Consider the following 27,837-nt stretch of genomic DNA (forward strand, 5'->3'; position numbering starts at 1 on the left):
ATTAGAGAATGTAGAATTGCTATTTTGATCAACATTTCCCTGTTATCTCTCATTTGGCACCACCACAATACAGCATGGAATTGTGGACAAAAAAATGTTCAAGGTTTTGGGGTCTGAGAGGCTAAATCTCATCAAATGGTGGTCCGTGGCTCAAATGCTGAATAGATAATGGATGAAAACCACTGCAGTAGACCTTTTAAACTCATAGCCTACTCTTGGCATCCAAAGCAACCCGTATAAACTCTGCCCTCCTCTCTCCTCTCCTCTCCTCTCCTCTGCTCTCATGTCCCCCCCAGCTCCCCCTGGCTCTCCGTTCGGTCGGGCCAGCGTAAAGAGCAGTGGGAAGATGGACAGCTCGTCCTACTTCCGCCGCAAGGAGAAGAGGCTGCGCTTCTGCATCCGCCGCATGGTCAAAGCCCAGAGCTTCTACTGGGTGGTGCTGTGTCTGGTGGGCCTCAACACGCTGTGCGTGGCCATCGTGCACTACGACCAGCCCGAGTGGCTCACCAGGGCTCTCTGTAAGTCTCACGCAGATGTACACGTGCACAATGGTGGAAAAAAAGTAAAAGTCTGGAATTCAAAATGTACTTGATTAAAAGTACAAAAGTATTGGCATCAAAATGTACTTAAAGTACCAAAAGTAAAAGTACAACATGTTTGAAAACAGCAGATCTTCAAGCTCACAATGCATCGCATGGCAAGGCGCCGTGAGCTTGTAGATCGTCTATTTTCAAATAACCCAGGTATAAAATAGGGCTAAAGTGGTTAATGTATGTTTTGTAATATTATTATTTATATATCTGTAAAGTAACAAGTAACTAATGTTTTCGAATAAATGTAGTGGAGTAAAAGTACAATATTTGGATCCAAGATGTAGTGGAGTAGTAGTAAAAGTATTGGAAATTGGAAATACTTGAGTAAAGTACAAATACTCAAAGTTGTACTTAAGTACAGTACGTACTTAAGTAAATGTACACTACTGCATATTTCATATATCCATAAATGAATGCTCTTCTTCATACTGTAGTAGATATAATAGTGTCACAGAGATGTAGCAAAAATAGCTGATCTACAAGCTCACAAGTCACAACGTGTCTTGATGTGACGCATTTTGGGCGAAAATTAGGAAAACATTTTGGAAGTGTGTATTAACAAAAGCTTGTGACTAATTAATAACTACATCGGACAGCAACAATGTACGCACAGATCAAATGTTGATGTTGTCCTAGACACTGTAACTCCATGTGGGTGCAATCTGTTCAGGCACGTGCACACATAGACATAGGCTTGATCCCCTGTCCTTTTATCTGTCTTTAAAAGTGCCCTCTCCAGACCATGAATGCAGTTTTCACTATTGTGAAAGAAATGCAAATGCCCCCTTTCCATGCCATACCTGATGTCCAAACTCCTGAACTTGAATGCAGCATCTTATGTTGACTGAATTACCCTCTCTGTGTAGAAATCCATGCCAGTATTGACATGATAATGCTTAGTTCAGTGTGGTGTCAAGCACTGAAAATAGCAGACCTCCAAGCTCACAACACGTCGCAGAGTGACGCGTTGTGAGCCAAAAGGCCCTTTTAGGAATTTTAGCCCCTGCCTCTCTAACATTCTCTGCACGTCCCTGAACCTGTTACTCTGTCCCTCAGATACAGCAGAGTTTGTGTTCCTTGGGCTGTTTCTGACAGAGATGTCCTTGAAGATGTACGGTCTGGGAGTCAGGAACTACTTCCATTCTTCCTTCAACTGCTTTGACTTTGGGGTAAGTAACCATAACATTTATGTACCATAAAATGTAACGGTATGTACAGTACACTATGTGGTGTTTTGTTTTTAGTATTCAGCTTTGTATTTTTAGTTTGTACGGGTTTGTTTTTGTGTGCGTGCGTGTGCGACGGCGCACATTTGTACAAATGTGCGTGTGTGTATGTGTGCATAGATGTTTAAGTTAGGTTGGTATGATAGATTATTGGTACATTTGTAGTGGAAATATGTTTATTGATATACTGTTCAATTAGCACTCAGTAAACACACAGACATACTGTTTTATTGATTCTATTCACCTGCCCAGGGACTACAGATGAAGCTACACTAGTACAGTAGCTAGATCTGGTACAAAGCATTTTTTCCTCTTTGCTTACAATGCTTAGATTAATGTATTTGTTACACAGTCCCTGATACAACTGTGTAACGCAGATGTCATGATCAACATAGGCAGCGGGTGAGCCAAACTTTTGGCAAGGCTATGTTGGGGGGACTCTTCTCATGCCTCCTCTCATGGCATAACAATGAGTTATTTAGCATAATTCGACCAATTTATACACAGCGACTCAGCGCATCCTGAAACAATGACCAGATTTTGAGACATCACAGACTGATTCAACGGGTATTGCACAACTGGACGTCAACGGTGACTGTTCTGCCCAACGGGCACCGGCCTGGGTTCTCCAACATTACTTCTGAGACACCTACATTCAATCCCTCATATGCTGTGCACAGGACTAGTTATATATCATTTGCAAAATACCCAGCACAGCATTTGGGAAGGCATAGCCTTCATTACGCGCCGCCTATGATGATCAACCACTTAAACCCTTATACTTTGTTGACGCGAGGGGTCAATACTTGGACCCTGCTTTTTACACTAATCAACAAGATACAAGCTTGTAGATCGGCTATTTTCACCAAATATTCGCCCCCAGACTAGGAATAGGGACACCACTAGGGTTATATTCATTTTATTTGAGGAAGGTTTCATTCATGTTGCTCATTTGATTGCGTCACAGCGTGGTTTGCTCACAGTTAAAACCTAGATGGTAATTGTTGTGGCCTCTGCCTTCTCCTCTGCAGGTGATCGTGGGAAGCATCTTTGAGGTCATCTGGGACATGATCAAGCCCGGAGCGTCGTTCGGCATCAGCGTGCTGAGAGCCCTGAGACTGCTGAGGATCTTCAAAGTCACCAAGTGAGTTGTCTCCCACAAACCCAGGCGTCTTCACATGCACGCGCTGTACCGTACAGCATACTGTATATTGTCACTGTTGGGCAGAAACCTTGTATCTCTTTAAAATGTTTAAAATGTGTATGTTTTTTTCGTAAAGTGCTGAAGCCCTGCTTCATCATACAAGACTGTCACACAAAACTAGTGAAAATAGCAGATCTACAAGCACACAGCGAAATCATTTACATAATGATAAATGCAAAACGAACTGTTTTGGACATACAAGGTTTCCACTCAACAATGACAATTTACCTCCATAGACACATAAACAAGAATGGAGGGAAAGAGAGAAAGAGACAGAAGGAGAGTGGGGGAGAGAGGGAGAGATGGAGAAAGAACGGGAGGAATAAAGAAGAAGAAACAGAGGAAACAGGGAAGAGAGAGGGAGGCTGGGATGAAGTAGAACATAATTGTCACTGTCACACAGAATCCATGGAGCTCACAGCACATTGTGAGCTTGTAGATCAACTATATTCACCGTATTTGCATGACACTGTCCTACGACAAAGTGTAAAATACAGCATTCATTCATTCAAAAGACAAAATACAGTATGGAGATACAGTACAAGGTTTCTGCCTGACAGTATCAGTGACAAGATGCACATACTCGTGCGTGCACACACACACACACACACACACACACACACCTCTAAAAATCTCCTCAGAACCAACACTGGAATTTCAAAAAACCTCAACATCTCTTGTGGAAATTTAACATGGCTGCTTCCGCTAATTATTTGAACCCATTGACTTTTTGAGCGTATGCCGTTTTGACGTTCCATCAGCGATAACAATAACCGTTGTCACGCTGACTTGACAATCCTATTAAAGTTTGATAGGCATGCTATTATTTCACTCCATGAGCCACTTAATCCTGTGATTCAGTACAGATGGCAGCCGCAGGCCTTGACACATTGATTTGTTTTACTAGCCCATTTAGGCCTAGAATTATTGAATGCTTTAACTATTGAAAAATAGCAGATATACAAGCTCACAGCGCGGCACCGAGTGCCGCGCTGCGAGCTTGTAGATCTGCTATTTTTGAAAAAGTCGTGAAAATATGTACAAATCTTTGAATATATGTATTTTCAAAGCGAACGTTTGTAACTCAAATTTTGCTTCTGGGGGGGTCCCTGGAACTAAATATTTTGAGATGGGGGTCCGTGGCCAAATGAATATAATTTTGGGGGTCCTTCACATGAAAAGGTTTTTGAACCACTGACATAGTAGTCTCACAAGAACAGACTAACTGAGCTCCATTAAGTGAAAAGGACCTTTTCTTTGACGATGGCTGGCCAGATTGCTGACATAGAAACATGGGTTTTTCAAAAAATCTTAGAAGGATTCAAAAGACACTTATAGAATCGGGTCAAAATTCTAATTTTCACAATTTTTCAAAAATAGCAGATCTACAAGCTTGCAGCGCGGCACTCGGTGCCGCGCTGTGAGCTTGTATATCTGCTATTTTTCAATAGTTAAAGCATAAAATAATGATACACAATAATGTGTACCCGTTTTGAATGGACTACTAGACTGTAAAAACCTCAAGGATCATCCAACTCTGAGAGGGTATCCACATTTATAACCCAACACTGAGGATTACATTGTGTATCCTATGATACCTCCATATTTGTTATAATCCCCCCTCTTCTCTGTCTACAGTACTAATTACAATTCAATACTTTTACTTCTACTCCACTATATCTCGGATCCAGATATTGTACTTTTACTCTGCTACATTTATTTGCCAACTTTAGTTACTAGTTAGGTTGTAGATTATTATTGCAAAACATACATTAACACTTCAGCCCTATATATATTCTGTCCATTTGAAAATAGCCAATCTGATACTTTTATACATTTGAAAACGTTAAATGGGACATTCTACATAATATGTACTTTTACTTTTGCTACATTAAGTACATTTTGATACCAATACTTTTGCATTACTCCAAGTCAATTTGGAATTCTGAGCTTTTACTTGTAACAGAGTATTTCTACATGACAGTATTGATACTTTTACTAAGTAAAAAAAAATGTTTTCAAATTGTTTTTGAAATAATACAAATTTGAGTATTTCTTTCCACCACTGACTGACAAAGCATGTTAGAGAGGCCGGGGCTGACATTTCTAAAATAAAATATTGAAAATAGCCGACCTCCAAGCTCAGCGCTGTGAGCTTGGAGGTCGGCTATTTTCGGTACTTGATACCACACTAAACTAAGCATAATCAAGTGAATACTGGAAATGTGGTGTGAAGAGAGGGCAATTCTTTCAACATACTGTAAGATGTGGCATTCAAGTTCAGGAAAGTTTGGACAAGGCAATTCTCTTGAATTCTGCCTTCAGATATGGCATGGAAAGAGGGCATTTGCATTTCATTCACCTTATTAAAAACGGCATTCTCTGGAGAGAACACTTTTTACAGACGGGTAAAAGGGACCCCTTTTATATCTACAGTATGTGTGCATGTGCCTGTTCATGAGTGTCTCTGTGTGCTTGTTCCCCAGATACTGGAACTCCCTGAGGAACCTGGTGGTCTCTCTGCTCAACTCCATGAAGTCCATCATCAGCTTGCTCTTCCTCCTCTTCCTCTTCATCGTGGTGTTCGCCCTGCTTGGCATGCAGCTCTTCGGAGGAGCGTGAGTGTTCCCTTCCAAATCTAACTATTCATTTACGGAATGTCTGCCCACCGTCCACTGTCTGTCTGCATGCTGAAATCAGTGATATTAAACATTGTCGCCACCATGGTAACAGCCACATGCTGAAACAATGCCCGACATCACTGACTGACATCACAGAACACCATATCGTCGTTGTCGAGTGGAAACCTTGTATCTCCAAGTTTCAAATTTGTACGTTCTTTCGCAAGTAAAGCCCTGCTTTATCATACAAGACCGTCGCACAAAAGTAGTGTAAACAGCAGATCTATAATAGATCGGCTGTTTTCACTAGTTTAAATCATTTTTAAAATGATAAATGCAAAACGAACGGTTTTGGACATACAATGTTTTCACCCGACAATGACCATATACAGTATGAGCATAAACAGGTGAAACAGTCTGCATGCTGACATCACTGATATTAAACAGTGTCGCCACCATGTTAACAGTCGCATGCTGAAACAATGCCCAAATAATGTCTGTCTGACATGATGAAACAAGTGACCAACTTTGGAGATGACTGACATCACATACAACGGGTATTGCACAACTGGACGTCAATGGTGACTATTCTGCCCAACGGGCACCGGTCTGGATTCTCCAACATTACTTCTGAGACTCCTCAGGGACATTCAATCCCTCATACTCTGTGCACTCATATACTGTGCACTGCACACCCACGGGCACAGGACTAGTAGATATAATTCTAGATGTCCTTGACATTATCAGTTTTTTTCTATATCAGATTAAATGGATTAGTTTGATTAAGTGTTATTGCAGCAGCAGTAGAAGAGGTGCAGCAGCAACAGATGTGCTGAAGCAGCAGGTAGCTGGCAGTGCAGCCAAGCCTTTGATATCCTCGCTGTTGGATGGAAACATTGTATGTCCAAAACCCTTCCTTTTTTCCTTTTTGAGCGGTGCAAATCACTCCTATAAGTGGCTGTGCGTGTGTCCGTAGCCTTTTTCCTCAGCGTTTTGCTATAGTAAAATGTGTGTGCGTAGCATCATGTTTGTCTAGTGATGTCATATGTCGTATGTCTGTAGCCTTTTTCCTCAGTGTTTTCCATAGTAAAATGTGTGTACGTAGCATCATGTTTGTCTAGTGATGTCATATGTCGTGTGTCTGTAGCCTTTTTCCTCAGCGTTTTGCCATAGCAAAACGTGTGTGTGTGTAGCACGTAAACCGCTCCATAGAGTGGCTGTGCGTGTGTCTGTAGCCTTTTTCCTCAGCGTTTTGTCATAGCAAAATGTGTGTACGTAGCATCATGTTTGTCATATGTCGTATGTCTGTAGCCTTTTTCCTCAGTGTTTTGCCATAGCAAAACGTGTGTGTGTAGCATAGCCTGTACATCCTAGACTCAAATCCTAGTCTGAAGATGTTATGCAAGCACGACCACCGCTCACTTCACATTGGGTGTGATTATTTATTTATTATTAATACGATTAAATGTCACTACTTTTGTGCGACACTCTCGTATGAAGGTCCGGGGACCACTGGTTGAAACCCCAGCTAAATTATGGAGAGTTGGTAACCAAATGGACCCTTAATGGACCTTAAACTTTTGAGAGTGTAAAATGAAACCCTGTAAGGGTCCATTTGGTTTCATTTTTGAGAGTTAAGTTATTGTTAAACATCTGCAATCTTATGCAATCTGCAGTCTTACACAAATAGAGTTATCTCCTATGGCACCAGATCAATACAGTATGGAATTGTGGACAACATCTTCAACGTCTTTTGTCTGAGAGGCTAAATGTCATCAAACGGTGGCCCGTGGCTCAAATGCAAATGAAATAACGGACCTTTGATGTGAAAAGGGTTGAAAACCACTGAAGTAGGTCATAAATGTACAAAAGAATAACAACAACAAAGTAACGTCAAAAGTTGAAATGTGGAGATAGGAGGTTTGTGGCTGCCAGCAGTGATGTGTGTGTCTCAGTGGGGGGAGCGTGTCGTGTAGTGAATTGTGTGACACCTGGCAGGTCTGGGCTGGCTGACTATTCAATTCCGACCCGTTCAGGCCAAGGACCCCTTAGCTGATATATACATATTGTATCATATTTTCACAGATTTCATAGATGGATTCATAGACGTGTTTGACAGCACTGTCATCAGTCTATGTTGGATTCATGTGTTTTTTTTAGACATTTAACCACTTAAATCGTTGCCCTTTCACTCCAAATTTGCCAAAAATAGCCGATCTACTATTATCTGTTATTTTTGGCTAAAGTTCTCCTCAGAATAGGGATGCAAGGGTTCAAGATTTGGAGGACCCCCTGTAGTAACTTGGACCCGGCAATGAGAAGTGCACCTTTCCTATTGGACGGCATCAACAGGGGGGAACAGGGGGGGGGGCTGCTGTTGCTATGGTTGCAGCCTCATTTCATATCATCAGCGTCACAACATGACTGACAAGTGTGAAAATACGCTGACGTCCAACGTGCACGGCAAGATCCTGAGTGTCAAAAACGGGCGCTCGCGGCTCAGTTTATTTTACACTTGCGGTTAAATGAACACTCAGGATTTCACTGTGTGATCCTCTCCGAGCCAAGCACATCAGGCTAGACATGCACGCACGCACGCACACACACACACACACACACACACACACACACACACACACACACACACACACACACACACACACACACACACACACACACACACCATCTATTTCCATCTTCAAACTATTCTTGTAGTCTTACTTAAAGAGGAACAGGTAATTTCACTTGTTCCAAATGCATCATTACTAGTAAGAAGCCCAGGGCAACAGCACAGTGATGAGGACATCAGGGATCTCCATATATGGGCATAAAGGGATTTGTACCCCTGGCATCACAGGGATCTTCATATCTCCATATATGGGCATAAAAGGGATTTGTTCCCCCGGGTATCACAGGGATCTCTCTAACAGGGCATAATTAATATTGATGACATCAGGGAACTCCATATATGGGTAAAAGGGATTCTGTTAGTGTGACATCACAGTGATGATGTCAGAGCGCCAAACCTATAGATCGTAAAACGGACGGACACGGACAAGCTGTGACCTTTTCCTTCGGTCGCAATTATTTTTTACAATGCTCCCTCCCTTTCTTCCCTCCCTACACCAAACGTCTTCGGCGAAAATAATATGATCTATAAGCTCACAGCGAATAGGGAGGGGCGCATGGTGTTTAATATAGTGGATTACTTTCACGAAGATATAAGACCGTATCTAGAGAATACAGTAGCTACAGTATACTATACGTGATTACTCTGTTGGCTTCATCACAATGTCACTTGATTCACAAGAGATTTAAGATTCGTAAGTTAATACATACAGTATACTGTATGTGTCACATTTTTCACTCGCCTCCTGGAAAGGGGCTTTTCGTTAAAAGAACTAAATAATGGATACTATGAAGATTAGCATGTTTTTCTAGTGTTCTTCCCCCCGCTGTCCAAGTGCGTTAGCACATGGTCAGATAGACATGTGCCCAGAATAATCTCCCTGTTGGATCAAGTGAAAATTGAACGATGTACAGCGCGAGACGGGGGTGGTGGAGGTGGTGGAAGCAGGCTCTGGCTTTCTGTCGAGATTTGGCCAGAGGCGTCAGTTGGGTATGGCAAGTGTATGGCAGTTGCCCTACCTTGGCTACAGGGGGAAAAAAGAAAATGTACTTCTTAAAATAAATTCATCATGCCTGTTGCTAAGGTATGGCAACATGACTGGTCTTGCTCGCGCGCCTTCGCGCACATGCAAAACACCAGTCATGTTGCCATACCTTAGCTTTTGCTAAACTGATGCCACTGGATTTGGCTGTCTGCTGGGCATGGAAAAATACATTGTCTCTGTCGAGTGGAAACCTCATATGTCCAAATCTGTTACTCCTTTCAAGATTAAGTACCTAAAAAAGTCTTCTTAATCCTAAAGGTTTGCTGAAAAAAAAAAGAAAAAAAAAGAAAAGAAAAAAAAAACATATGTTTCTATATCAGTGGTGCTCAAACTTTTTAATGTCAAGGACCCCTGGAATGATATAGCCTATTTGACCACGGACCCCCATCTCGAAATATTTTGTTCAAAGGACCCTGAGAAAGAAAGATTTGAGTTACAAACTTTCGCCTAAAAAACATTTTCCAGATTTAAAAAAAAAATAGCAGATCTACAAGCTTGCAGCGTGGCACTCGGTGCTGCGCTGTGAGCTTGTATATCTGCTTTTTTTTAAATGGTTAAAGCATAAAATAATGAAGTGGTTAAAATGCGTTCCAGGTTTTAAAGGTTTTTAAAATGGAAAAATAGCTAAAATGGCGAATTGACAAGCTCGAAACGTGTCGCTTCGCCCTGCGTTTTCGAGCTTGCGGACCTGCTACTTTTGATGCTTTCGTGCGACGCTGCTGTATGATCATGTGGGGCATTTATTTACGAAAAAACACCAAGTTAGAATAAGGAGATAAGTAGTTTCTGCCCGACAATGATGTGATAAACTGAAAGGAAGTGTGTGTACTGTAGTAGATGCAATATAGGATAATACTGTCAGCACAGTGTACATGCACACACGCGCACGCACGCACGCACACACACACACACACACACACACACACACACACACACACACACACACACACACACACACACACACACACACACAATCTCCTGGCAGACAAAACTAGGAAGATGATGTGGATCCTGGGATCCAGATGGAAATGGCGTGACTCCAATGTGGATGTTGGACTTCATGATGAGCAGCTTGTGACATCAGTCTAGTGTATTTCGCTAGGAACTAAGGGGTTTGACCCAAGCTCCAAGTCCTGGCTGGTCCGGGGCATCTTAGAAGCGGGACTGGCACGACGTGTAGAAGAAGGATGGCACCGGAGCATTGTATTCTTGTAGATCTGATAATTATTATCAGATCTACAAGCACAAAACACGACACATCGTGACATGTTCTGATATTTTTGCAATTTTTTTTCATTTGAACCCTGAAAAGTATCAAGTTTATTTTTGGAGAAGGACATACAAGGTCTTCAACCGGCAGTGACGATATGCCTGTCGTCACTGTCGGGCAGAAACCTTGTTTCACATTTGTACGTCTTCGTAAAGTAAACCCTGCTTCATCATACAAGACTGTCGCACAAAACTAGTGAAAACAGCTGATCTACAAGCACGCGACACCTCGCCGCGCGAGGCGTTGCGTGCTTGTAGATCGGCTGTTTTCACCATTTAAAAGCATTTTTAAATTATACAGACAAAGCGAACCTTTTGGACATACAAGGTTTTCCACCCCGACAACGGCGCCGCGTGTCGTGGGGATTGGCTTAATGAAGTCCCGGCAGACGCTCTGTGGAAGCTAAACGCAGGAGCTTCCCGTCTCACATTATCACAGTAAACACACAGTCTGCACAGCGGCAGCACACAACACCACATGAAGACATGACTGTACTAATCCTCTTCTGTGGAGGGAGAGAGATAGAGAGAGAGAGAGAGAGAGAGAGAGAGAGAGAGAGAGAGAGAGAGAGAGGGAGGCAGGCAGGCATGCTGGAGAGAGAGAGAAACCAATAGTGTTATTACGTTGCGTCGCTGTTGAGGCAGAAACCTCCTATCTCCATATTTTAGTTTTTTTGTGTTAGTTTTTTCCTAAATCAACCCCCTACTTGATTACATTATGGCATCACTCAAAAGCATCAAAAGTAGCAGATCCGCAAGCTTGAAACGTGGCGCAGTTTTGGACATATGAAGTCTCCTACTGTTTGCTACATACTGTTTGTGATGTGTGCAGTGCGAGGGAGAGGGGGGGGGAAGAGAGAGAGAGAGAGAGAGAGAGAGAGAGAGAGAGAGAGAGCTGAAGCAAGTTTAACCATTTCTCACCTCAAATGTTTTCAGATCAAGAAGGGCCAAGGAAGTTCATCGTAAGATGACTCTTAAATTGTCACTTTAGAAATGTGCAGATACCCTCTACACCACTGACGGGCACGCACAATAGTCAACAGATATGTATACCTACCTGTTTCACTGAAGAGCACCGACTCCATATAAATTAGGAAGTACAACTCTACACCTGATTTTATTACCTTAATAAACATTGCCATAAATACTTCATACTTCCATTTGCTAGTTTAAAGTCTTCTTTCGATCATCATGATATGCATTTTGTAAAATTATGGTCCCATGTGTTTTAAAATTGATGATAAAGTAGGCTATGCTCTTAGTAGGGGCGGGCTAGCTTGATTGACATTGATTGATTCATAACTACTAGTGATTAGCCTCGTAAACCGCCCTCTTCCGGAAAGCATTTTCATTTTCTGTAATACGGAAGTTGGTCGTTTACTAGGCTAACTAAAAACGGGCTTGCTGATGTAATCGTGCATTGGGTTTTGTTTGAAAGGAAGTAGTTAAGATTGGACTTTTGTCATAAAAATACAAACATATCGTCGTTGTCGGGTGGAAACCTCGTATCTCCAAGTTTCAAATGTGTACTTTCTTTCGCAAAGTAATGCCCTGCTTCATCATACAAGGCTGTCGCGCAAAAGTAGTGAAAACAGCAGATCTACAAGCACACAACGCCTCGCGGTGCGAGGCGTTGTGTGCTTGTAGATCGGCTGTTTTCACTAGTTTAAATCATTTTTAAAATGATGAATTCAAAACAAACGGTTTTGGACAGGCAAAATTTAAATTGCATTTATTGTTAAGTATGTCCTCTTTATGACCACAGATATGCTCTATGCTCTAAAACGTGTGTGTGAGAGAGAGTTTGAGTGGCAGGAGGAGAGATGGTAGAGTTCACTTGGAGACCCGTGACCTTTTGGCCTTTGCAGTCATCTCTTACATAATATTGTACACAGTATTGATGTACTGTGTGTACCGTGCTGTGAGTGCGTGGGTGTCATTGTGTTCACCATTTCTCTTCCCCGCGAATGGAAACACGTGTTGCTTGGAGATACTGTAATCAGCGGCAACCCTCAACAATGTTGAGCAAAGTAGTGCTTTCCCAAACAAATGCTTAAATACAATAAAATCCTCGGATTAGCATTAGTTACACTTCAAATGAACAATCCCCCCCCCCCCCCCCCCCCCCATACAGTCTCTCTATGTCATATTCAAATGAATATTTCGTCACTGTCAGGCAGAAACCTCGTATCTCCAAGTTTCAAATTTGTATGTATTTTCGTAAAGGCTTCGGCTGCATCCATCTGACCACTTGTCAGTAATTCTGACTGGTGTGCACGTCTCGGGGGCAGACCTCCATTCAGAAACACCCCCACTTAGAAACATCCCCATTCAGAAATACCCCCACTGAGGTTAGGGTTTAGGTTAGGTGTAGGTGACACCTCCATTTAGAATAATGTAAGTCAATCTTCTGAATGGCAATGTTTCTGAATGGAGATAGGGTTGGGAATCCCTGCAATCTGTATTGTGTTTGTGTTCCACCTTCCTCATCCTGACGTGAACTCCCCACTGTGCTCTACCTCTTCCATGTAGGTTTAACTTTGAAGACAAGACGCCGACAACAAACTTTGATACCTTCCCAGCTGCCATCCTCACTGTGTTCCAGGTCTGTTCTTCTGTTTACTTTGAACTTTTCCTGCCCCTTTCTCTCTCTCTCTCTCTCTCTCTCTCTCTCTCTCTCTCTCTCTCTCTCTCTCTCTCTCTCTCTCTCTCTCTCTCTCTTCATCTCTCTCCCTCGTGAGGCCTCTGTACATGATAGAAATGAGAGAACAGTGAATAGAATGAGAGAAAGAAAAGAATGATCTTTATCTTATCGTAATTTTTAATTAGTAGGAGTGACTGGTCTGCGTATAACGCCTGGCCATTGATGAAACCTTCCAGTGAGAGTATTGTTATAACCCCTCACTCTGAAAAGTAATTGCATTTCACATATTCTGTTACGCTCACACTAGCAAAGTGACAGTGTGGTGAAATAAAAACATATTGACTGACGCTTCGGCGTAGACCCCGACCGATGCATCGGTCCGTCCGATATATCGCACCCTATCACCGCCTCCTAGCAATTCATTTTCAATGGGAGGCGGGCGGCTATTTTGGCCGTGCAGCGAAGTTTTGGGGCAGCGAGGCGAGCGGGCGCGGTCCCGTGAAATCCCCCGCGAGCGTGCTCGTTTGTGCATTCGTACGCGGGCGGTGAGAGATGGATTGTGTTCATCTTTGTGAAATACCGCGCGGCGTTTACTCACCAAGCGAGTGTGTTTGTGTCACCGCGGTGCGGCCACCGCTGATCCTAGTGGCAGCCCCGACGGCAACCGCCTGTAGTGTGGAGGAAACCATATCCTTTTCCTATATTAAAAAATATTTATATATATATTATTTAAAAAGATTTTTTAAAGTTTAAACAGCAAATATCACAACCTTTCATCAATTAAAAACAACCCCAAAATGTTTCTAAAGAAGTGAAAATAGCAGGTCTACAAGCTCACAACGCGGCACGAAGCGACCCGTTGTGAGCTTGTAGATCTGCTATATTCACTAGCTTGGGTCCCGGGCAAACATCTAATCTCTCTTTTGGGTCTTGAGCTAAAATGTTTGGGAAGCACTGGTCGAAGAACTCGGGATGTGCCACAAAAATCTGCCCCCAAAATCTGCCATCGGTCGAGCTCTGCTTCAGTGTGAGTTCTGAAAGACGTCTCTGGGCTTCTATTAAAATATAAATAATAATAAATAAATAAAAACGTAGCCTGTTGCTTTGTCAGTGCTAGTGTGAACGCAGCCTTAGGTCCTTCTTGTCCTTGTTTCTCCAGTCTACTAACATTTTAAAGGAGTAGTTCACCGCCCAAAGAATCTTAGTTATTTTCTTTCAATTACACACCCCACAAAGCCTTGAATTCAAGGCTTCGTGTGGTGTAAGTCATATTCTCTCTTCCTTGAACTCCTTGAACGTCTGCTCGCACGGGCGTCAATTGGGTATGGCAGGGGTATGCAGCTGCCATACCCTGGGTCCAGGGGGGAAAATAAAAGTTACTTTTAAATATAAATCCATGAATGTCTCTGTGTCTATCTGTGCTGGTTATTATGTTGTTAAATTACAGTAAAATAACTACAAATGCAAAATTTAACAATTTAACTTTAACAAGTTATTATAATTATATTCTCCACACTTGTATTCTCCCCATCTTGACAAAATGGTATATTCCCAGGTTCCGCAGGTCAGCTGCACAGGTGCAATGCATTATTGTTAATCGTGGCACGTTTACTAACATGCCAAGTTTAGCTGCACTTGAACAACCCAAAAAATAAAAATGAAATAAAATGTACTTCTTAAAAAAATGTATTGTGCCTGTTGCCAAGGTATGGCAACATGACCGGTCGCGCGCGTGCAAGACAACAGTCATGTTGCCATACCTTAGCTTTTTCTGAACTGACGCCACTGTCTGCTCGGCCTCAGATTCTGACTGGCGAGGACTGGAATGCAGTGATGTACCATGGCATCGAGTCCCAGGGAGGCGTGCATCGTGGAATGTTTTCTTCTGTGTACTTCATTGTTCTCACACTCTTTGGAAACTGTATCCTTTTTTTTGTAATTATTGGACAGTATGGCAGGCATGTGTTGTTGCATGTCGTCGTTGTCGGGTGAAAACCTTGTATGTCCAGAACCGTTCGTTTTGCATTTATCATTTTAAAAATGATTTAAACTAGTGAAAACAGCGGATCTACAAGCACACAACGCCTCGCACCGCGAGGCGTTGTGTGCTTGTAAATCGGCTGTTTTCACTACTTTTGTGCGACGGCCTTGTACGATGAAGCAGGGCTTTACTTTGCGAAAGAACAGACACATTTTAAATTTGGAGATACGAGGTGTCCACCCGACAACGACCATGTGTGTTTGTCTTTGGGTCTATCCGGGGCTTATCTCCCAATAATGCCAAATTTCTTGCTACACATCGCTCACATAACATGTCCCATTTTTGGGGAAATGGCCGTCGGATAGCGCCGAAACCTCGTCAAAATATGGAGTCATATCATAAAATATGGAGTCATATCATACATACGTCATAGACTGTCCACATACAGTAACTGCCCTTTTTAGGTCCTCTTATTTTAATACATTAAAACCGGGATCTGTGATTTTAGCATTATCTATTTAAAAAATAGCAGATATACAAGCTCGCTACGCTTCTATTCGCTCTAACGCTGTGAGCTTGTACGTCTACAATTCTTTTACATTTTTGAAAAATCCTGAAAGAGTTTGAACTGCTGATTTAGAATGCATTCATAGAATCGGCCTCAGGTCTTAAAAAAAGTGCGCTCTTCGGAGCGCAGATCTCTGCTATCTTTCCTGAGCCCAGATCCACAGACACCCTCCTGAATGTCTTCTTGGCTATCGCTGTGGATAATCTGGCCAACGCACAGGAGCTAACCAAGGTAGGCTGGCCCTCTTTACCATCCGAACAGGATCAAGAGTCAAGACATTAACAAATTAAAGATGGGGTGCCATGATTTTGTTCCCCCCTAAAAAAATGATGATCAGGTATTATGATTAGTTCAGGCCGCTGTGCGGCCTTCACCGCCATGTTACGGCAGTGTGGTGTGTGTAATGGCCAAATATGGGTAGTTCTTTTTTTGAGAAAAAACAAGTTTTTTGAGAAAAAACAAGTTTTTTGAGAAAAAACAAGTTTTTTGAAAAAAAAAAGTTTTTTGGAAAAAAAAAGTTTTTTGAAAAAAAAAAGTTTTGGCCTAATTGTGTTATTATTATTACTATAATAGGCCTGCCAATGTTTTATTTTCATTATTTCAATGTTTTCATTTTAGCAACACACACACACACACACACACACACACACACACACACACACACACACACACACACACACACACACACACACACACACACACACACAGACAGACAGACAGACAGACAGACAGTATCTTGCTGTGAACTCTAGAGGTGAGTGGCCCGAACTCTAGAGGTGAGTGGCCCGAAGGGCCGCCGAACTTCTTGTAAGATACAGGCTCTCGGCTAGCTAGCACAGTAGCGCTAATGTTAGACCCTCTGTCGCTCTGTGGAACAGTGGATTCTAGTTTGTTAATTCCAGAAGAAAAGCTTGGATTCTAGTTTGTTAATTCCAGAAGAAAAGCTTGGTTGCTGGTTGGCTATTTCTTCCCTATTCCTACTTGTCTTGAGAGCAGAGGGACAGAGAGGAGGGGAGGTAGCAGAATGCAGGCTCTCGCTGCTGCGCGCCCGTCACTGCTGAAGCAAACTGTAACCTGATACTTTGATGACGAAAATTGCGTAGGACAACGTCCAGGGAAACATTTTCCACATTTTCCACAAATTAGTTTTCTACAAAGTGTACATCGTGCAAATACAATAGCGTCAGGAGAAGCAGCTAAGAACATTCGGGTAAAAATGGGCGATTTTTGTGCAAAAGGTGGAGTCTTTAGATGCAGTGTAAATGTGATTCTATCGCGGAGGATGCGTAAAAATTAAGGGTGCGGGAAAAAATCGATATGAATCGATTATCGGTTTCAACACTAGCGATACGGCCGCATCGATGCGCGTTTACCCGGATCGGTCCAAATCGCGGCCGTATCGGTCGATGTATCGGTCCTAAAGTTATTAATCGGATTAATCGGATTTTAGCATTAAATAATTAACCTGCTGTGAAATTCTGAACTTACTTACTCATCGTTTACTGTTACAAATCATTACTTGTGAGCGCTGCTAGCAGTCAGTGCTGCAGTGCAATGGAAAGAAAAAAAAAGAAAAAGCTGCCTGCTGCTCTGTCCTCCGCTAGAGCTGGGTTTCTGCGTACTACAGTCACTGTCCTGTGGGAAGCCGCAGATCTACAAGCCCGCAGGGTGTTGCATGTGGATGGGTTGTAAACTTATAGATCTGCTACTTCCGACATAGCACACTGGTGCGTGTATGACGCTCGCATGTGCGACACACAGCGACTTGTAAACAAACCAACAACGTGGTAGACTAGTCCCACACTATTCACTATGGGTTATTCCAGTGGAGAAACGCAAGTTTGGATTTTATAAGAATGCGACAGTAATGGATTGGATAACACTTTTCCCAGTAGAACCATCAGAAGTCCCCGCGCTTGTCGACAGCAAAGGTAATAATCACAGCATCAGCTTTTATTGCAAAGGGCGACTATAGAGTATTGGTTTTCAAAGTGGGGTCCGGGGACCCCCAAGGGTCCTTGAGGCAGTTCTAGGGGGTCCTCGGCAAAATGATAGGAACCAAATGGACCCTTGGGTATGTGTAACTCAGCAGGGGAGTGTACAAATGGAACCAAATGGACCCTAATGAACCCTTGGGTATGTGTAACTCAATGGAGTGTACAAATGGAACCAAATGGACCCTAATGGGTCCATTTGGTTCCATTTAAACTTAAGACAAGAGCCTGATCCATATGTCAAACTGGGGGTCCTTGACATTGATTTTTTTTTTAGAACTACTGCAGTAGAGCCATAAGATAACAAGTAGACATGATGTGTGCCAGACTTCAAATGTTGCACTTACTTTATACTGCTGTTGTTACTGTTGTAAAGTGGATCTCTTTGAAATGATCTTATTGACTGAATAACAGCAGGCTCTTTTACTAGTTTTATTTGGTGATCTGATCTGTGGCATTGCTGAGGATTGATCTGATCTGTGGCATTGGTGAGGATGTATTTTAGTTTTTCAGTGTTATTATAGCAGCTTTGCAAAGTACAATTATTGCACTGTACTGAAGCCTGAAGGGCCAGGCCTTTTGTGTGTTTGTTTTATATTTCTCCACCTGACCAACTGTAACTGCTAAAGTGAAGCTCTTAGAAATGGGTGTGTGAGACAGATTTTCAAACCATGTCAGTAGGCTTTGTAGTTTACATTAATTATTTTTTGTATCTACATGTCTGTGTCTATTTAGAATGAACACAACAATGACATGATACTAAAATGATTTGTCATCCATCTTTCTTTACAATTTTCTGTTATTCCTTGGTCTTTTATGAGATATCCATTATTTGAAGGTCAGCCATGCTACTTTATAGATCAAGTTTCTTAATTAAAAATGGAAAATGTATGTTTCATTAAACGTAAGTATCAGATCACACCGTATCGAATCGTATCGAATCGAATCGGATCGAATCGAATCAAATTCCACAAAATCGAAATCGTATCGAAATTGCACCAAATCGAATCGTATCGAATCGTTCTGTATGTAAGCCGTATCGTTTCCGAATCGAATCGTTAGCCCATGTATCGGATACGTATCGAATCGCCTTGTAGGGGATGGATACACACCCCTAGTAAAAATACTTGAACAGGGTCGCTGTCTATTATGGTTGTGGGATACTAGGAGGAAGAGTTTTCCCAAAAAGTGTACAGAAAGTGTTAAAATGATGTGGGCATGTGGCCACACCCATAATCATTAAGTATGTCTGTTTTGCAGATGGGTGGTGACCCAGCTGAAGTTAGCCACACCCACAGTGTTGGGTGTATGGTAAAAGGGGAGGGGATGAGATTTTGGGCCTTTTGACTCAGAGGCTTTCAGCTTTCAGGAAGTAACCAAAAATACACAGGGAAGACCAATTTGCACATTAAATCCACAGCTGGGGGGGTCTATTAAGGTAATGTTAACTCCATAGAAGACACATACAAAATAGAAAAAGTACAAAACTATGGCACCACCTCTTTAAAGGAGAATTCCGAACTAGCCGTTTTATTACGCTAATCTGATATTATGATATCCAAGAACAACTCAATGGGTAGTTTCTTTTATTTATTTGTATTTATTTTTTATCTCGAGTCCTCGGCAGCTCCGACCGTGTGCGGTGGGATTGATCGACATTTCCCTCTTCTTATTCACATCTCTCCTTCATAATGGCAGAGAGGTATCCCCAGTGTTTTGTCAATAATGGTCGTAAAAAGGCAAACGGAAGCTAGATCCCAACTTCCTTATGTCAGAGCCAACACGCTTTAGAAATTGACTTTTTTTTTACTCTACGCCTGATTAATTAATGGATGGAATAACATCAGATTACATTGTCCGGAATTCTCCTTTAAAACCCATACTATACTAGTGTCTCTGTTATTGTGGGGAAAGCTTTAGCTGAAAACAGTTCAATTGGCTGTACGTTGACTGTATTATACTGTACAAACCTGACTGTATTATACAAACCTGACTGTGTTATACTAGCCTGGATCCAGCCTGTTCGCTCCGTTCCACATTTTGTGTAGAGACAATACAAAATGTGGAACGGAGCGAACAGGCTGGATCCAGGCTAGTGTTATACAAACCTGACTGTATTATACAAACCTGACTGTATTATACAAACCTGACTGTATTATACAAACCTGACTGTATTATACGAACATGACTGTATTATACAAACCTGACTGTATTATACGAACCTGATGACGACTGCTCTTTGTTTGTCATCCGTCAGGACGAAGAGCAGCAAGAGGAGGCGGCCAATAAGAAGCTTGCCTTGCAGAAGGCCATGGAGGTGAAGGACGTCAGCCCCATGTCGGCCGCCAACATCTCTATCGCCGCGTAAGTTCTATGATCTACCACCAGTGGTTCTCAAAGTGGATCCCAGGGACTCTGATGGTTCCTTTAGGGGGGTCTAAATTGACCCATACAAGTCTGTAACTCTGACAGTGTACAAATGGAACCAAATGAACCCAAACGCAAGGCTCTTCAACAGGGAGTCCAGGACCCCTAGGGGGTCCTCAGAGTTACCTCAGGGGGTCCTCCAAATCTTTGTGTGATAGAAACTTTTTTTTCTCCTTTTTTATATTAACCACTTCAACCCTAGCGTTCATATTCTGAGAACTTATCCAAAAATAGCATGATCTACAAGCTGACAACGCCTCACGCTGCGAGGTGTTGTGAGCTTGTAGATTGGCTATTTTCAGCAAAGAGCTTTGGTTTAGAGGGGAAAAAGAGCAGACTAAGTACGCAGTGAAAGGTCAAGTTTATTAAGTGTTGATGGTTCAAGTGGTTAAATATCTGAAAACACAAATTGACATGAGTCCAAAATACACTGACGATTGCGCTGTCAAACGATGAAACTATATGGAATCTACGAAAAGTTTGTGGGGGTCCCTGCTTCATCTCTCTCTCTCAGCTAAGGGGTCCTTGGCCTGCAAACGTTGAAGACCCCTGCCCTAACGGGTCCATTTGGTTCCATTTGTACACTGTCAGAGTAATGGGGAGACCTTGAAATGTGAACGTTTTGAGAAACACTGATCTACAGCCAGTCTCCCTCCAACTGACGCCCACTGGCCTGCTGCTGTACCCAGGGGCGTCACACCAAATTCTGGGCCCTGGGTACAAGGATTCACTAAGGGCCCCCCATGAATGTTAACTATTGAAAAATAGCAGATACACAAGCTCACAGCGCGGCACCGAGTGCCGCGCTGCGAGCTTGTAGATCTGCTATTTTTGAAAATGTGTGCAAGAAACCTACGTTTCCATGTCAGTGGTGCTCAAACCTTTTCATGTCGAGGACCCCCAAGATGATATGTATTTGGCCACGGACCTCTATCTCAAAATATTTAGTTCTAGGGACCCCCCCCCCCCCCCCCCGAAGCAAAATTTGAGCTACAAATGTTTGCTTAAAAAATACATATATTGAAAGGTTTGCACACATTTTCACGACTTTTCAAAAATAGCAGATCTACAAGCTCGCTGTGAGCTTGTATATCTGCTATTTTTCAATAGCTAAAGTTACTAGGGCCCCTCCACCTTGGGCCCTGGTAACTCAGTCCCACTTCCCCCCCTTGTGACGCCCCTGGCTGTACCCTCCTCCTCCTCCTTCACTGTGACAGCCTGTCTGCCCTCACTCTGTGTCCCTCTGTCAGTGTCTGGTCAGCGTCTCAATAGCATGGCAGTGATTTCCAACCTTTTATTTTTGGAGCTGTGTGAAGCACAGGCTCCCTATACGTGGCCGTGTGGGTCTGTCTGTGTGTCTGTCTGTGTGTCTGTCTGTCTGTGTGTCTGTATGTAGCCTGAACTTCCTAAACTTCGGCACGCTACTAGTCCCACAGTTTTGCCACCACACACTCGCGCCATATGTCAAATCGACCGGCTTACTCGGGAATCGTGGGCTAGTAACTTGCTAAGAGAAAGGTTCAATAGTTTAATTGATATTAATTTATTAGTGAATTAATTTTCCCCATTGACTTATAATGGGAATCGCAAAAACTCACATTCAATTATTTGTCTCTCGCAAACCATAGGGGCTAGAGTTTCAAGACTTGGAGAGGAGGTTCATAATGATTTCAAGGATTAAATAAAAAATAATTGTGTCATTTGGCCGCATGGTGGCGCCATAACACCCCACTTTACGTTTTGGCCTGTAACTCTTGAACCGTAGGTCGGAAAATTAAAAATATTTTTTCCCTGGATTCCTTGGGTCATGACGCATCTCCCCATATAGGCCACGCCCATTTGCGCCATGATAGATTTTCCGCCATCTTGAATTTTCTCCAAAACACACTTTTTGCTCCTTTTCCTACATATTTTCTTCAGATGTCACAAAAATCGGTACACACACACACACACACACACACACACACACACACACACACACACACACACACACACACAGCTCCACTTCACACGGGTGTGATTTTTTATTTTTTGTGTCTCAAGGGACCCCAATCTACACGATCAATCCATAATTTAACTCTGAAAATGTACTACAAATGGGCAATATAATCGATATAGTAATATATTGCAAAATATATTATTATTCCCAATAATGTATCGATACTCCAGGCTGTAGTATCGCAATACTTTTGGAGGAAAAAATGTTTTCCCTTGCATAGAAACCAATGTTTGAAGTCCGCTCCTGAAACTCCTCTAGAAGTCCCAGTGATCCATCTCAATATCGCAATATATCACAATTTATATCATATTGCAATATATCGTGATACAATCCTATCATGACCCAAGTATTGTGATACGTATCACATCGTGAGGTTCTTGCTCAATATGGAACCCTTATGGTTCCACAGGGCAAGAATACTGTACTGTAAATGTGTCTTTTAGTTAGTTTTAGTAAACACATGATACATTTTCTTCTTCTTATTATTTAATAAGACATGTTTTAATTTCGATCTCCAAATGTCTTTAAAACAAATGCTGTGCAGGGTTCTATGATGTTATATACCGGTCCGGTATGGTCAGAAGAACCTTTGTTTTTGTTCATTTATGTGCAAAAAACATTGACTTTGAGTTTCAGTCTTCAATGCTATTTTGGATTATTCATTTCTTATTATTAACTGTGCCACGGCGCAATATATCTCACCAATTGGAATAGTTACGTCATGGCAAGACAAATCAAACCTCTCCCAAAGTGTGCTATTGCCTTAACCATGTTAGACTCATTTAAACACCTCCCTGGTGCAGACGACTGATATTGTTCTATTTTATTTAAATGAAAAAGAAAATGTATAAAATAAATGAAACACATTTGGACTATCAATCACCATTACAAGGGAGGTAGCCTCGGGATCCAGGCATTTCATTCCGGGAGGTGTATGTCTGTTTTCATGAAGTCCAACATGGTTAAAATGGAGTTTGAAGTGGCATGACTGATCAAATGAATATCAAACAACTAAATATTGATTAAAGCCACTGAAAAACTGTCTGAGGAGCACACCAAAGCCCAAGTAGACTTTAAGATGAACGCAGAAGTATGTTAAAGCTAAATGCCCCTTTAAAAACAAAACATCTCCCTGCAAACATCACATCTCGAGTCTGGTCTGACTTTGATGCTGCTCCCTTTGAAAGTGTTTGATCATGCGTTCAATTAAGTCGGTATTGGAGGAGACAGTCTTTGATGAGAATATTTGTCCGGCCTTTTTTTCCTCTTCTTTTCATTTCTGCAGACATTTTATTTCTAGACTGTGTTATGGTGTATAATTTACGAGGCCTTTCAAACACTTGGTGAAGTTAATCTACATTCCTCTCCCGTTCTGGACAAAGTGACTTTGAACCAAAGTATAAGTGGCGTCTCAAGAGTAATTATGTACACGAGTTTGAGAGGCCTTGCAAATCACCGTTGTATCTAACTTTGCACATTTTTCCCTAGTCAGTGTCATCACAGTTATTTGTGTTAACTCTTTTTGTGCCGATCCCAAACTAGTTCGGCTTTATTTCGGCCTTTTGATCGTCCAGGGTGCGGATCCCGAACTAGTTCGGCTTTTTATATAAAATTATTTAAACACCCAGAAGCCTTACCGAAGCACCGGCTAAATTTTCGAGCCGGCCGCGATTTGTTTACATCGGCCCGCGAGAGCGTCGCGCCGCCGATATTTGCCGTCCACTCCAATGCAATCCAGGATCTTTAGAGCTCATTTTCTCTGTTCCATGCCTATCCATGAGGTGCGCAAGGTTTAATCACGGCTAACTCGCCGAAAATTGGGCTCCCCAAAATGAGTGGCGGTAGCCAATAGCTAACTTCAAATCCTGTTCCTGTTCATGACACAAAGGAAAGTGTTCAGGCGCATCATGGCTGCGCACGGCTTGTGCATATACAGCGTATGTCTATGGTGGATTCTCTGGCCACTGGGCGCCCTCTAGTGGAGATTCCTGGCACTGGATAAGTTAACATGTTCATTTGAGCTGCAGGTAATACTAATAGTAACACAGAGTTCTAACACGACAGTGCTTCATCATCAGATAGTTATGTTTTTCTCTTGACTTTAGGGGCGCCAAGCTGAATGGAGCCAGCCTGGGGAACCAGAGCCCCTGGTTGTCCCAGGTTCGATTCCAGGCCAGGGTAGCAATGTCGATGTGTGTCCCTGAGCAAGACTCTTAACCCCTAATTGCTCACGCGCTCCTTGTGGGCAGCGAATCAGCTGGGTTGGGCTAAAAATACTGAATTTCCCTAGAGGGAGGAAATAGGTATCTATTATTATTAAAAAGTAAGCATTTTAATCTTACTGTAAGGTTGGGAAAAACACATTACAATTGACTGTTGTCTACAGTACTGTATGATGTTACTATTGTAAGAGAGAGGCAATGGTATTCAATCAATCAATCAATCAATCAGTCAATCAATCAATCAGCCAATCAACCAATCAATCAGTGGCGACAGTTCAGAAAAAGCTAAGGTATGGCAACATGACTGGTGTCTTGCAAAGGCGCGCGTGCAAGAAACCAGTCATGTTGCCATACCTTAGCAACAGGCATGATACATTTATTTTAAGAAGTACATTCTATTTCCCCCCCGTTTCTACGGTTTCGTGGGCTGTATATGGCAGCCTGCCCTGGAATGGTTTTTCAAGTGCAGCTACTGGCATGTTAGTAAATATGCCACAATTAACAATAATGAATTGCACCTGTGCAGCTGACCTGCAGAACCTGGGAATATACCATTTTGTCAAGATGGGGAGAATACAAGTGTGGAGAATATAATTATAATACCTTGTTAAAGTGACCATTTTGTAAGATTTTGCAAATTTTACTGTAATTTAACAACATAATAACCAGAACAGATAGACAAAGATACATTCATGGATTTATATTTAAAAGTTACTTTTATTTTCCCCCCCTGGACCCAAGGTATGGCAGCTGCATACCCCTGCCATACCCAATTGACGCCCCTGCAATTAATCATAATTGCAATGGTCAGACCAAGTGTCACATGCCTGGAACTGCTCAACATTCAACCTCAGATGAGACTGCAGTGTTTTGCAGTCTTTATAGCACAGTGTTGCACCAGTCTTCGCTGAGACTTCAGTTTACACACAGGAGGGAACAGGTGGACAGTCAGGCCAGCTGCCTGCCTGCCACCTGATCCCTCCACCTGTTTTTTTGGCTTTGTGTTTTAGTTTTTCTTTCCTTCCATTTTGTGTCTCATCCTTCCTTTTGTTTTTGTGTTCTTTTGGTTTCTGTTCTGCATGGGAACAGTTTTGTAAAGCAAAATCCAGATGCACACTCTCGCAGGTCGTCCAACAGCAGCATACAGTCACCGTGAGTTACCTCTCTCTCTTACAATATCCTCCTCTCCTCTCCTCTCCTCTCCTCTCCTCTCCTCTCCTCTTCAGCGGCGGCTCCAGGGGGGGGGGGGGGGGGCTATGGGGGCGCTGCCTTTTGTAGAGCAGGGGCAAATTCATTTTGGCAACAAACAATAATGAACAGTACTAATATGACAAATGAGATTCTCTTGCTTAGTATTGATAACTGAACAGATCAGATCATTGGCAGTTTCCATCTCCAAATCTGAGGACTGTAGGTGATTGGATAGGGTTTTTGTGAGGCTGAAGATGCTTTCCAGCATAAACATTACCATTATATAGTATGGTTTACATAGAAGTCAGTCAATATTGTCTTTCACATATTCATGTATATTTAATTTATATATTCCTTCAATATTTTTCATCACAATTGGGTTTGTGGGATGGGGGGGCTTAGGTGGTGCTAAGCCTTCACCAGGGGGGGCTAAAGCCCCCTCTAGCCCCCCCTGGAGCCGCCTCTGCTTCTCTTCTCTTCTCTTCTCTTCTCTTCTCTTCTCTTCTCTTCTCTTCTCTTCTCCTTAAAGGACCAGGTCACCTCTGGGACAACCAGATCTTATTGTATTGTTGTGTGGGACACGATCAACACAATCCTGAGTTATTTTTTGTGTTCAATCTGTGTTTTTAGATATTTTAGTATTTCAGCCGATTTCAGCATGCTACAACTGGTCATATGATGCAAAATGCATCATATGACCAGTTGTAGCATGCTGAAATACTAACATATCTAAAAACACAGATTGAACACAAATAATTATTCAGGATTGTGTTGATCGTGTCCCACACAACAATAAAATAAGATCTGGTTGTCCCAGAGGTGACCTGGTCCTTTAACTCGTTCCTTCAGTCTCTCCTGCAACACTCTTCCTGCACGCTGCCTTATCATCACCCTCCATTACAGGAAGCCTCCTCCCTTCCTGGGCTGATTGTTTAGATGTGCCTGTGGGAGCTCAGAGCAACACTGATGGTGTTCTTCTATCACTACTACAGTACGACTCCAAGACAGATTCATTTGTTAGGCGCTTTTAACAAATGCATTTTCTCCAATTGAGTGACAAAGAAATTGAATATATTCAGAACAGAATGGAACACACACATCACATCTTCCTGTGTGTGTGTGTGTGTGTGTGTGTGTGTGTGTGTGTGTGTGTGTGTGTGTGTGTGTGTGTGTGTGTGTGTGTGTGTGTGTGTGTGCGCGTGCGTGCGTGCGTGCGTGCGTGCGTGCGTGCGTGCGTGCGTGCGTGCGTGCGTGCGTGCGTGCCCTTTATGTCCTCACAAATAACCAATATACTGTACAGTATGTGTGTGAGACAGTGTGAATGTGTGTATATGTGCGCACCCCCTAGTGGATGGGTCTTAAACAGGGGGTCCGGGACCCCTAGGGGGTCCTCAGAGTTACTACAGGGGGTCCTCCAAATCTTTTTCATATTAACCACTACACAACTAGTGTCCATATTCTGAGAACTTTAGCCAAAAATAGCAGATCTACAAGCTCTACGAGTTTGTAGATCGGCTATTTTTGGCAAAGAACTTTGGTGTAGAGGGGAAAAAGAGCAGACTAAGTACAGAGTGAAAGGTCAAGTTTATTAAGTATTGACGGTTCAAGTGGTTAAATATCTGAAAACACAAATTGACACAAATCCAAAATAAACTGATGATTGTGCTGTCAAACAATGAAACCATATGGGATCTATTATAAGGTTGTGGGGGTCCCCGCTTCATCTTTCTCTCAACTAAGGGGTCCTTGGCCTGAAAACGTTGAAGACCCCTGCCCTAGTGTGTGCATGCATGTGCAATGCATGCAAAAAAGCTGTACGTGTGATTGTGTAGCCCCCACAGTTAGTACCAGCCATGAACCAGCGACAACAACCCTGCTAATCGGGCTCAGCCCTATTAGCACGACTGGTTGTGCGTTGGAATGGCGAGTGGGAGTCCCGGGTTCAATCCCCGTTTCCGCGCATCACTACAATCGCATGTGTCCATGTGTATATTTGTATCTCATAGTCATTGTCTACGTGTTCCTTCCACCAAAAGGCATTTGTCGCTGACCACTCTGTCTGTTGCTAATATGTCTGTATGTCTGTTGTTTCCCTGTCTGTCTGTCTGGCTGTCTGTGGCCTCTGTGTGATCTTTTAGGAAATATACTATCTACTCCCCCACCCGACGAATCCTAAGGTACAGGTCATAAGGAGGACCAATTATCCATAAACTTTCATGTCAAT

General features: G+C 42.5%; 1 protein-coding gene across 1 annotated transcript in view; it reads left to right on the forward strand.

The window, feature by feature from the left end:
- Positions 1-27,837, forward strand: part of LOC308299767 (voltage-dependent N-type calcium channel subunit alpha-1B-like) — a gene marked incomplete at both ends in the record, with an annotated part of 244,047 nt that overhangs the window by 137,004 nt on the left and 79,206 nt on the right. Inside the window, 9 exons of the mRNA XM_080743555.1 lie at positions 297-518; positions 1,650-1,762; positions 2,851-2,963; positions 5,510-5,641; positions 13,120-13,192; positions 15,035-15,152; positions 15,944-16,011; positions 20,032-20,138; positions 25,512-25,574. Of these exons, the coding sequence (XP_080599681.1) occupies positions 297-518; positions 1,650-1,762; positions 2,851-2,963; positions 5,510-5,641; positions 13,120-13,192; positions 15,035-15,152; positions 15,944-16,011; positions 20,032-20,138; positions 25,512-25,574 (1,009 nt within the window). The remainder of the gene's footprint in view (positions 1-296; positions 519-1,649; positions 1,763-2,850; positions 2,964-5,509; positions 5,642-13,119; positions 13,193-15,034; positions 15,153-15,943; positions 16,012-20,031; positions 20,139-25,511; positions 25,575-27,837) is intronic.

Source organism: Nannobrachium achirus (assembly GCF_963921795.1).
Source record: "Nannobrachium achirus genome assembly, chromosome: 15".
Taxonomy (NCBI): Eukaryota; Metazoa; Chordata; class Actinopteri; order Myctophiformes; family Myctophidae; genus Nannobrachium; species Nannobrachium achirus.